The sequence below is a fragment of the Hippopotamus amphibius genome, chromosome 6 (assembly GCF_030028045.1).
Source record: "Hippopotamus amphibius kiboko isolate mHipAmp2 chromosome 6, mHipAmp2.hap2, whole genome shotgun sequence".
NCBI lineage: Eukaryota > Metazoa > Chordata > Mammalia > Artiodactyla > Hippopotamidae > Hippopotamus > Hippopotamus amphibius.
The window spans coordinates 128,341,284-128,354,292 of record NC_080191.1 but is presented as its reverse complement, the minus strand read 5'-3'; the positions used below and the strand labels follow the sequence as shown (position 1 = coordinate 128,354,292).

Genomic DNA, 13,009 nt, shown 5'->3' with positions numbered 1-13,009 from the left:
CTCAGATTGTTGCTAGAAGAAGACGGCGTCGACGTCTGACTAGACTCGCGGCATCCTACCTCCCAGAAGCAAGCTCTTGCTTCGTCTCTTGGAACCTGTCCCCGGCTTCTTGGCCGCGGGGCCTGAAGGGAGGCTTATCGGGGCGGCTCGAGAACGATCCCGGGCGCCTAAGTGTTCCCCTCGTCACCCACTCAACGCCATGTCCTGGATGTTCAAGAGGTGAAGGGGGCGGAGGGGGTGGGGCGCCGGGGGTAGCGGCCTGGTTGCGTCCCCAAGTGAACCTGACCTTCCTCGCGTTTCCTTTGGGTTCCGCTTGCGAGTTGCGCAGCTGGTGTTCGTCCCGCTGGCGGCTCGTATAGCCGCGGGAGAAATAAATTCAGAGTTTCGGTTGGCGAGGGGAGGCTTCTCGGGCGAGCCTCGTGCCAGGGTCTTGGAGAAATCTGTCAAGGGCTGTAGGGGGCCTGGGGCTCTAAGCTCCACTCCTTAGCCGGGGTCCTTTGCTTTATTACACAAAAACACCCATGAGATACCCAGTGTGCGCTGGGCATTGTGCTTAGCTGAGAGGGCCGGGTAAGACAACCCCTGCCCCCAAGCACCTCACAATTGATGTGCATGCACAGACGTGCAAATATATGTCTGCAGAGGAACCAAAAGCTGTGCGCGCGACGTGCTAGGAGAGCGCAGGGGAAATAGCTTCTATCCGTTCTTAGGGGAGTAGAAGCTTCCTGGAAGCCTCCCAGCTGACTTCCTCTTACTTTTCATTGTCCAAATTGGTTTATATACCCGTTCCGGAAACAATTCTGCATCGCGGGGTTGAGGTTACCCTTAAACCAACAGGAGTGAGAGACTTGAGGTCAGCTTCCCATGATGGCACGGTTTGGATACCTAAATAAGATAAGGATTCTTTTCGAAGGGAATTGAAGTAATGGATGCTGGATGTATTATTTGTAAAGCTATAAATGGCGTCGTATAAAAAACAGTTCTGTATTTGCACGTCTCTTCTAGCTCAGTCTGTATTGAAATTTTGGTGTATAATTAGTTACAGACATCACAAGTATTTCTGTTTAAGTAGGTGATCGTCACTGGGAAAGAGATTTGTGAACTCTTATTGAGGTTTTCACTTTGAGTAACTGTGGGTAGAAGATATTGAACAGGTAGGGTTTCTAAAACCTCTGCCCCACTCCAGTCCTTGCTTTAACCAGAGGAAAGCGATTGATTTTTATATAGCACTTCGCACATAAGATTTAATTTGTTGAAATAAAGTGTAAGAAAACAATTGGCCTTTAAATATGGTATGGTCTTTGAGAAATATTTGGTTAAATATTGTATTGTTTTTTGTGTGTTTTTTATTTAAATAGAGATCCTGTTTGGAAGTACTTGCAGACTGTCCAGTATGGAGTCCATGGAAATTTTCCACGCCTCTCATATCCAACTTTCTTTCCCCGTTTTGAATTCCAAGATATTATTCCTCCAGATGACTTCCTAACGAGTGACGAAGAGCTAGATTCAGTTTTATTTGGAACTTTGAGAGGTCATGTAGTTGGATTACGCTATTACACAGGAGTAGTGAGTACAACATTAGATGTTAAATTAATGTGATGTGATATGATATTAACCTAGAAAATAAGAATTAGAAGGTGATTTGTGCAGTAAGTATTTGTTATTGAAATATATCTGGGCAAGAAATAACATACATAATTATTAATATTCTTTTACTTTTATATCATGGTTACAATATACAAAGCACTAGTTCCTGTACGGTCTCATTTGATCACTACAGTGTCTCTGAGGTAGATAGAACATCTGTTATCCTCTTCTAGAACTGAACAACTGAAGCTCAGGAAGGTTAGTTAAATGATCTGCCAAAAAAAGCACAGATGCTGTGTGGTACATTTACGAAATGACTTCCAAGTTGGTCCACTGCTTTCTCCTCTCCTGTCCCTTAGTACATTTCTACACTTTAATATTTTTAATTTAGGAAGATCAGTTCTTACTAGATAAGGGAATTGTCTATTTTTAGGTCCCTTTTTCTTACTGTATTTATCTTTTTGTACTTCTGTCCTCTGCCTTGTGTGTGTGTGAGAGAGAGAGAGAGAACAGAGACAAAGAGAAAGCAGTTGTCTTTGTTACAGTTATCTAGTATGCCTGTGTTATCTGGATGATAGATCTCTAGTTTTATTTTTTTACTTATGAAAATTTCAAACATGCATAAAAGTAGAATATTACAGTAAATTTCCATATGCTCATGATCCAGATTCAGTAGTTAGCAGGTTTTTGGCACATTTGCTTCATCACTTTTTTCTGTGGTACTAAAAATTCCAACTGTATCACTTTACAACATTTAAGTGTGTATCTCTAAAAAAATTCAGACATTTTCTTTTCTTTTTGTAAAATTAATTGATTGATTAATTTATTGGCTGCATTGGGTCTTTGTTGCTGCACATGGGCTATCTCTAGTTGAGGCAAGCAGGGGCTACTCTTCATTGTGGTGCACAGGCTTCTTGTTGCCGTGGCTTCTCTTGTTGCTGAGCATGGGCTCTAGGCGCTCGGGCTTCAGTAGTTGTGGCTCACGGGCTCAGTGGTTGTGGCTTGCAGGCTCTAGAGCGCAAGCTCAGTAGTTGCGGCGCATGGGCTTAGTTCCTCCTTGGCATGTGGAATCTTCCTGGAGCAGGGATTGAACCCATGTGCCCTACATTGACAGGTGGATTCTTAACCACTGAGCCACCTAGGAAGTCCCAGAGATTTTCTTACATCATTATACTTAACAAAATTAATGATAATTCCTTATTGTACCCAATAACTAATACATTATCAGTTTTCTAGATTGTTTAAAAATGCTGTTTTATAGTTAACTTTTTTTGAATCAGGATCAAACAAGTTAATAATACCTTTGGTTATGTAAGTCACTTCCTTGCCCTTTGTTTTATGTCATTGGTTTATTGCAGAAACTACATATATTGTTCTGTGGAAAGTTGGATTTACTAGTTTTTCCACTCCCCCATATTTTTCTTATGTTGAAGCTTCTCAAATCATTTTTTGGTTGTCTGAAGTATGTTTTGCAGGAGATTCCTTGGGAAAGAATTCCATGATCTAGATTTGTCTAGTGTTTTATTCTCCTGTATTTTCTTTATAATATTGCTGCTTCTTCAATCATTTTGTGGTTGTCTGAGATGTGTTGAAGTGTGTTGTCTAGGAGACTCCTTAGAAATAACAGTATTTCCTGAGTTTTTGTATGCTTGTAATTGTGATACTTATGCTTTAAGGACAGTTTGGTTGAATATAAAATCTTTGACCCATATTTTCTCTCCATGATAACTCGATGTTGTATAAAATGTTGCTGGTTAAAATTCTGATGCCAATATGATTTCTCTCCCATATAAATGAATTGGAATTATTTTGCTTGAATAACTAAAGGATATTTTTCCTTACCTTGAAAGTTTGGTAGTTTCCTAGGGAATGTCTTAGTGTTGACTGTTCTGTAACTTTGTTTTATTCTATTTTAGAAAACTTTATAGTTTTAAATGTTTGCTTTGTTTCAAAGCTTGTTTTTCTTCAAAGGACTCCATTCTACTCTCTGTATTAGATCTCTTCTGCATATATGTATGCCATATGTATGTGCTTATTACTTCCTTTGAAATCCTTTTTATCATATTTTTCACTGTTCTATTTTTCATCATTTATTTCCCTTACCATGTTTTTTACAAGATCTGTTCACTTTTGTGTTCTTTCTACTTTATTCTTTAATTCTGAAATAGATTTCGGGAAAAAATTAGAAAAGAAAAACTATCAGTTCTTAGTTCGTGTATCTGTGTGTTCTCTAGCTCTCATATTCATTTCAGAACTTTCCTATTTTGGATTTGTGAAATTTTTTCAAAACTTAACATTGTTTTTAAATTATTTTAAACCATTGTGAAATATTAGATTGTGGTTATTAATCTTAGAAGAATCACTGTTTGTTGATCTTAGAATAATTTCTGTGACACTGGTAAACTAATGAAAATGTGATGGGCTGATTAAAATTAATCATTAATTTTTTTATTTTACAAAATGTATATTATTTACTTTATAAGTAATACACATTTATTATTTTTAGATGGCTAAAAGAAAAAGTATTGTCTGCCTAAATCCAGAACCACAGCTTACTTTATGTCTTCCACACTTTACTCTGAGAACATATGCATGTGACTTGAAATCATTATATAGTAATAAAAATGAGGATGATGTTATACCTATTACAGTAATCACCTTTTTAAAAAATAATTTTATGTATTTATTTTTGGCTGTGTTGGGTCTTTGTTGCTGAGAGCGGGCTTTCTCTAGTTGTGGCGAGTGGGGGCTACTCTTCATTGTGATGCAAGGGCTTCTCGTGGTGGCTTCTCTTTGTCATGGAGCATGGGCTCTAGGCGCTCCGCTTTCAGTAGTTGTGGCACAGGGGCTTAGTTGCTCTGTGGCATGTGGGATCTTCCCAGCGCACAGATGGAACTCGTGTCCCCTGTTAGCAGAAGGATTCTTAACCACTGTGCCATCAGGGAAGCCCTAGGAATCACCTTTCTTTAAAGTAAAATATTAGGAATATCTTTTCATGTCAATACAAATCTTTATTGTACTTTTTATTTTCTCGTTGATGGACATTTTGGCATTCATCACTGATAAATACCTCAATTTTTGTTACAATATTTTTATCTTTGCATATTTTTTATTCCAACATTTTTCTGCTTTATTGAGGTGTGATTTATATATATATTTATAAATGCAACATTTTAAGTATATGATTCTAAGAATTTTAACAGAGGTAAATACCTAATAATCACCACCCCATCAACATGTAGATCATTTCCGTCACCTCTGAAAGTTCTCTTGTATTCTGTTGCAGTCCTTTATCCCCGCCTCTGCCCCAAGAACCACCACCCCGATTTCTATCACTGTAGATTAGTTTAGCCTGATCTAGAGCTTCATATACATTGTTTTGTTTTTGGTTATTTTTTGGTCAAGCCATGAGGCATGTGGGATCTTAGTTCCCTGACCAGGGATCGAACCCATGCCCCCTGCAGTGGAAGCACAGGGTCCTAACCACTGGACTGCCAGGGAATTCTCTAGAGCTTCATATACATTGAATCATACACTATGTACTTTTTAAGTCTGGCTTGATTCGAATTCAGCATAATTCAGATACTTCTTGAGTCAGTTTTGGCAATTTATATTTTTAAAGAAAAGCATCCATTTATATTTTAAAATTTATTCCACAGAGTATAGTAGTCATTTATACTTAAAAAAATATCTTGTCTATGTTTATGGTTATATTCCTGTTATCATTCTTTGTATCTGTTTTATTTTTTATTGATTAGCCTTGATAGAGATTTATCTGTTTCATCTTTTCAGGTAATCTTTCTTCGCTTTTTTAATGATTATCATCTTTCTTTGTTCATTGATTTCTTTTTTGTTCTGCTATCTTATTTTCCTTAGGTCCATTTTATTTTATTTTATTTTTGGGTTCTTGATTTGAACACAATTTTAATCTTAATAATAAAAGCTTTTAATCTTTTAAACGTTCTTCAAAGTATTGCATTGGCTGTATTTCCTAAGTTTTGTTTTATAATATTGGCATCATTCATTTTTAACTTTTAAAAAATGTTTTCAATTTGCTTGTGTTTATATTTTTTATTTCTTGACCCATCAAAGTCTTTATTTTATAATAAAGTAGATTATTTCTTTTCTATTCTAGTCTAAAAATACTGTTATAATTAGTCCTAATTCTTTTTGTTGTCTTAATTTTGTTTTTTTAGTATATCCTTTTTTGTCTTGTGCTTGAACCATGTTTTCTTCGTTTTTAAAGTTTCCACATTTTGTCCTACTTTTTTTGGTTATACATTTTCTGGAATTTGCATATCTGGTTTAAAGAAGATCATGCTATAAGCAGTGGCATGGGGGAGGTGGGCTGCTACAGAACAGAGCTATGCCTCACAGAATATCTTCAAAGAGTTAGTATTTGTCTGATAATCTGGTTGGTCAGGCTGTAGTCTCTTGAGTCAGCAGGCAGATGCTAGGAGAGGTTTAAAGCAGCTTTCCTCTGTATTTTTCAAGCAGTTAAAAAAATTGAGATAATTCACATACCATAAAATGTATCATTTTTAAGTGTATAATTCAGTGGCTTTTAGATATTTACAAGGTTGTAAAACCATCCCCACTGTCTGGTTCCAAAACATTTTCATCATTCCAAAAAACCCTGTACCAATTAGTAATCACTGTATGTTACTGTCTCCCCTTAACCCATGGCATCTATTAATTCATGTTCTGTTTCTATGGATTTACTTTCTCTAGACATTTCATATAAGTGGAATCATACAATATGTGGCCCTTGGGTCTGGCCTTCATTTCTGCCTTCTTTTGTGTTAAATATTTTCTAGTGTACCATAATAGTTTCCTGGTTGTTTCTTTGTTACATATTTTGAGTTGTTTTCTTAGTAGTTGCCCTTGGGAATTATAATTAACATCTTAATTCATAAGACTCTAGTTTGAATTTATGCCAACTTAATTTCAATTGTTTATAAAAATTTTGCTTTAAGATAGTTCCATTGTCATCCTCCCTACTCCTTTATGCTGTTATCATACAGATTAACTGTTTATATGCCTTGGTATGGTATCAATATAGGTTTATAATAATTATGTCCTTTTAAATCAGATAGGAGGAAAAAGTTACAACCAGAATTTTTATACTGTCTTTTGTATTTACCTGTGTAATTACCTTTACCTGTGCTTTCTATTTCTTCATATAGGTTTAAGTTACTGTGTAGTTCCTTTGATTTCAGCCTGAAAGTCTTATTTTAATATTTCTTGTAGGGCAGGTCAGCTAATGATGGAGGCTCTCAGTTTTTGTTTATCTGGGAAGGACTTAATTTCTTCATTTTCTTAATTTCTTCTTTATTTTCTTAATTTCTTCTCTATTTTAGTTTTGCCAAGTATAGAATTCTTGGTTGAATTTTTTTTCTTTTAGCACTTTGAGAAGTCATCTCACTGTATTCTGGTCTCTGCGGTTTCTGGTGAGAAATCAGATGTTAATCTTATTGAGGATCCCCAGTATGTAATGAGTTGCTTCTCTCTGTTGCTTTCAGTATTCTTTCCACAGTTTGATTATGATGTGTCTGAGTTTGAATCTCTTTGAGTTTTTTTTACTTAGAGTTTGTTGAGCTTCTTAAATATGTAGATTGTTTTTTCATCAAACTTGGAAAGTTTTGGCTATTATTTCTTCAGCCAAAATAGACCCACAGACATTCTCTCTACCTCTTTTTCTCCTTTCCTTCTGAGACTCTCATCATGTGTATGTTGGTATGCATGCTGTTGTCCTACAGGATCTGTTCATGTTTCCTCATTCTTTTTTCTTTCTGTTCCTCAAACTAAAACTGTTCCTCAGACATTATATTCTCAGTTGACCTATCATCAACTTCATTGATTCTTTCTTCTGCCTGCTCATATCTGCTGTTTGAGCCTCTCTAGTGATTTTTAAACTTTAGTTAACAATGTACTTTTTTGACTCCAGAATTTCTATTTGGTGAGACATAGTTCTCATGCTTTCCTTTAGTTCTTTAGACATGGTTTGCTTTAGGTCCTTGAACATGTTTAAAATTAAAATTTAAGTTTTTTTCTGGTAGGTCAAGGATTTGTGCTTCCTTATGGGTAGACGATTGATAGCTTTTTTTCCAGTGTGTGAGCTGTACTTTCTTGTTTCTTTGTATGTCTCATATTTGTTGTTGTTGTTGAAAAGTAGACATTTTAAATAATGTGGCAACTCTAAATCATATGATCCTTCAATCACACTTCTGGGCGTGTATCCAGAGAAAGCTATCATTCGAAAAAATCTATGCACCCCACTGTTCATTGTAGCACTGTTTACAACAGCCAAGACATGGAAGCAACCTAAATGTCCATTAACAGGTGGATGGATAAAGAAGATGTGGTATATTTATACAATGGAATATTACTCAGCTGTAAAAAAAGAATGAAACAATGCCATTTGCAGCAACATGGATGGACCTAGAGATTATCATACTAAGTGAAGTAAGCCAGACGAAGACAAATATCATAGGATATCACTTATAAGTGGAATCTAAAAAATGATACAGATGAACTTATTTACAAAACAGAAATAGACCCACAGACATAGAAAACAAACTTAAGGTTACCAAAGGGGAAGTGCAGGGGGAGGGATAAATTAGGAGTTTGGGATTAAGATATACACACTACTATATAACCAACAAGGAACAATTGTATAGAACAGAGAACTATACACGATATTTTGTAATAACCTATGAGTGAAGAGAATCTGGAAAAGAATAGATTTTGTGTATCTCTATAAGTATATGTGTACATATATGTATATGTGTATGTACATATATATGTATAGCTGAATCATTGTGCTGTACACCCAGAACTAACACAACAGTATAGGTCGACTATACTTCAATTAAAAAAATCTGTATGAGATGATGAATGTAAACTAAAAAAAAAAATAGTGTGGCACCTCTAGAAATCAGATTCTTCCTTCTCCCCAGGATTGGTTGGTTGTTGCTGATTTTAGTAATTGTTGTTTGTTTAGTAACTTTTGCTAAATAAACCCTGTAAAAATCTTTGTTGTGTCTGGCCACTGATGTCTGTATTAGGTTAGCTTAGCGGTCAGCTAATGATTGAACTGGAACCAGTAAATTTCCCAGTCTTTACTGAAAGGATCTGTGTGCATTTGGGGTACTCCTTCAGCACTCATTCTGCAGTTGACAACTCTGCCTTAGCCTTTATTTCCTGCCTGTTCAGAGCCTCAAGCTTAGCCAGAGGTGAGAGCTTAGGGCCGTCTCAGGTTTTTCCTGAACATATGCACAGCCTTGGGCATGCATACAGCCCTCTGCTTGCATTTGGCCTTCTAGACTTCCAGAAATATGTTGGAGTTTTTCAAAGCCCCTGTGGACATCTTATTCTCTGCTTTTTCCTTTTAAGCCCTTTGGTTATTGTTTTGTTTGCCCCAGCTCTTACCCACTGCCTGTAAAATTGTTTTTGACAAACACCCTCCCAAGGGAGAAGGTTTTGTGTACTGGTTAAGCTCAGAGGTCCAAAAGAAAAAGCTTTTGCAAGTGGGGGTCTTCTAGGGAACCGCCATACAGGTCAAATAATGACAATTCTATAGGAATGAATCTTTGAAAGATTCTTTTCCAGTTTGCTCACTCTGGTAACTGGTAGGCTGTACTAAGAATTCTAGCAGGTTGTTATTTTTAAAAGGTTATCAGGTAACTGAGAGCTGGAGGTGAGACTAGGGTACTGATATTCAGCTGTTTTCTTGAATTAAGGCTCCCTGGGTTTCTACAACCCTTTGGTTAGTTTCCAGAGTTCTCAAAAAGTTGATTCAGAGGCTCTTTGGTGGGGCTAATGGCGGACTCTGGGAGGGCTCACACCAATGAGCACTTCCCAAAACCCCTGCTGCCAGTGCCCCTGTCTCCTCGGTGAGCTACAGCTGCCCCCCACCTCGGCAGGCAAACCTCCAACACCAGCAGTTTTCGCCTGGTAAACTAGGAGAAACTAAGAAACTAGGAAAACAGCTACTTTTGGGCAATTATGGCCTGAAGAGGCATTTGATATGATTTCAAGCTTCTTCATTTTTTTCAAAGAAGACAAACAGGTACATGAAAAGGTCTCAGCATCACTCATCATTGGAAAAATGCAAAACCACAATGAGACACCATCTCATACCCATCAGAATGGCTATTATCAAAACTACAAGATACAAGTGTTAGCAAGGATGTAGAAAAAAGGACCTCTCCCGCACCATTGGTGGGAATGTAAATTGGTACAGCCACTATGGAAAACTAAGAGGGTTCCTCAAAACATGAAAAATGGAACTACTATAAGATCCAACAATCCCATTTCTGGGTATATATACAAAGGAAATGAAAACAGGATCTTGGAGAGACATCTGCACTCTCACGTTCATTGCAGCATTATTCACATAGCCAAGATATGGAAACAACTTAAGTGTTCCTCCACAGATGAATGGATAAAGATGATGTGGGGTGCGTATATATGTACAGCATTCAGCCATGAGAAAGAAAGATATCTTGCCATTTGTGACAACATGGATAGAACTTGACAGCATTATGCTAAATGAAATATGTCTGACATTGAAAGGCAAATATTGTATGATCTCATTTACACATGGATTCTAAAAAAACCAACCAAACAAAAACCAAAAATCATAAAACTTGTAGAAACAGAGAATAAAAGGGTGGTTACTGGGAGGTGGGAGAAAAATGGAGATGTTGGTCAAAGTTTACAAACTTCTAGTTATAAGATAAATAAGTTCTGGGGAATCTAATGTACAGTATAGTAATTATAATTATATAATTATTAGAGTTAATAATACTGTATTGTATACTTGAAAGTTGCTAAGAGAGTATACTGTAAATATTCTAACCACAAAAAATAGAGATGATGCTACATGATTCAGGTGTTAGCTAATGCCATGGTGGTAATCATTTTCCAATATATATGTGTATCAAATCAACATGTTGTACACCTTAAATTTACACAATGTTATATATCATTTATATTCTCAATAAAGTTGGAAAAAAGTAAAAAAAAAAAAGAAAAAAAAAGTTGATTCAGATGGTTTTTGCCAGTTTTTTCATTGCTTTTATAAAGAGAATTTTTGGAAATCCCTACTCTTCCATTTTCAATTATGTCATCCTCAGGCAGTTTTTAATTAAGTAGAATCAGATAATGGCATGAGTTGAAGGCTGGATGTTTTCTTATTACAATTCCATTCTGACTTATAATTAATACCTTTTCCCCCTTTCAGATTCTGGAGGATTTAGGCCTAGGAACCAGCCTGCCTGGATTCAGATCCTAACTCTGCTACTTATTAACTTTGTGACCTTGGGCAAATTACTTACCTTTCTGTGCTTTAATGTCTTCATCTGTAAAATGGAAATAATGATAACACCTACCAATAGGATTGTGAGAATTTTATAAGTCAATCAGTGTAATGTACTTAGAGCAATGTTTGGCACATAGTAAGCACTCAACAAATTATCTGTTTTTGAAGTTATAATGTTGAAAATTTTAGATAATCTGCATCTGTTAGTTTTGATTGTATCTTATATATCAAGGATTTGTTAACTTCCCAATGAATATAAATTAGGAAAATATCGTAAAAGAATTATTATAAAATATGTTCTTTAATATTTCCATAAAAATATGAGTCCAAGAAAATGTACGTTCCTTATATGTGGTGTTATTCAGTAGACATTAAAAAATGAATGGAAATCCCAGATAAAGTATGATGAAGAAAGGTATCATTATATGTTTATTATTTATAATAATATCTCTTTATTATTTTTATTAGGTTAATAATAATGAAATGGTTGCATTACAACGAGAGCCCAATAACCCCTATGATAAGAATGCAATTAAAGTAAACAATGTGAATGGAAGTCAGGTTGGCCATATAAAGAAAGATCTTGCAGCTGCCTTGGCGTATATCATGGACAACAAATTGGCACAAGTTGAAGGGTAATGCACTTTTGGAGTTTAGTTTTAATAATTGTGAGTTATAGTGATTTTTGAATTTAAGGGTATGTATCGTTGCCCTGACAACTTTTGTCACTATACCTTTACTATGTATTCAGTAAATGTTTTTAATTCTTTCATCTGCCTGCACTACCCTAGCCATCAAATAGCTATTCCCTCACTTTCCTGGTAAATTATTACCATGGAGAGAAATAGACTTTGGTTCAAATATTAGAATGTCCACACCATCTTTTAAGAAAAAAGCCTTTTTGTGCATTGATTTGAGAAGTTTGGAAGTATTTGTTTAAATCAGGTTGTAAGCTGATAGTCTGTGATCAGATGTAGATGAGTTTGATTTTGCCTACACAGTGTTTAAATTTTTTTTTTCAGTTATTTCCAATATTTGAATATCTGGGCATTCTACATTTTACGCACTTCAATTTTTTCCCTAATTATAAAAAATTATTTACAAAGATTTCTCTTGATAAATGGAAGATCCGGTGATGCAGGATACTCATTTCCACATGACATCATTTGACTGGAGCTAAGCAGCAGCTGTTACATTAACTAGGCACATACCTTCTTAGTTCTACCATTGTTCCTTTTTTAAAACTCCCAGTCTCCTTTGTTACGTATTCTCTTTTATACATTTGTGTTTGTGATCTCAATTTTAGTATGGGTTGTTTAGGATATTAAAAGGTGAGTTTGGGAGATAAATACTTGGCAATATCTTCTCACTTGTTTTCTCCTTTCTCAGTTCATCAAGTTTTTCAGATATTGAGAGTAAACTTTCAGTGAATCCTGGATCAGAAATAGTTCTTGAAAATCATTCCCCATTCTCCTAGAATGGGTTGCTACGCTCAGTGGTTCTGTTAGTGAAAGCTCTACCTTCTCAGTTAAACTTAACTATTTTACCTATCTTACGATCTTGATAATAGGCTATCTATGTATTTAAACACTTTTATCTCATCTGAGTTTCTTCTGGCATTCTGGTCCTAAAAAGCACCTTCTCATTGTTTTTGGTCCTAGTCTGAGTCCTTTTTTTTTCCTAGTCTGCCCAATTAGTTCCTTTCTATTTTACTTCCGTGCAGAATTTGAATGTGACAGTTATTTAACAAGATTCTTAATGGGACTTAAAATTAAATGTAAAAAAAAACACTACTAATTTCTCATTTTTTTCCCCCTTCTCCATTATAATAGGGTAGTTCCTTATGGTGCAAACAATGCTTTTACCATGCCTCTGCATATGACTTTTTGGGGAAAAGAAGAAAATAGAAAAGCTGTTTTAGATCAGTTGAAGAAACATGGATTTAAATTGGGTCCTGCACCGAAAAGTAAGTTTTGGGTTTTTAACCTACTATTATTTTGATATTGTAAGATGCCGAAATTGTAAAACATTTACTCTCTTAAGTGATACTGTGAGTTTGGTTGGCTAAATTAATTAGTGCTGAAGGCTCCAAGTTCT

At 35.7% G+C, this 13,009-nt stretch overlaps 1 protein-coding gene across 7 annotated transcripts in view; it reads left to right on the top strand.

Moving 5' to 3' along the window:
* The window catches only part of HLTF (helicase like transcription factor), a 58,634-nt gene continuing 45,625 nt past the window's right edge, over positions 1 to 13,009 (top strand). For all 7 annotated transcript variants that reach the window (XR_009054291.1, XM_057738721.1, XM_057738719.1 and 4 more), the window contains exons 1-4: positions 1 to 219; positions 1,359 to 1,566; positions 11,381 to 11,547; positions 12,745 to 12,878. Coding sequence is in view for 6 of the 7 variants with exons in the window: in XM_057738721.1 (XP_057594704.1) it covers positions 200 to 219; positions 1,359 to 1,566; positions 11,381 to 11,547; positions 12,745 to 12,878 (529 nt within the window). In the remaining variant the exon portion in view is untranslated. The remainder of the gene's footprint in view (positions 220 to 1,358; positions 1,567 to 11,380; positions 11,548 to 12,744; positions 12,879 to 13,009) is intronic.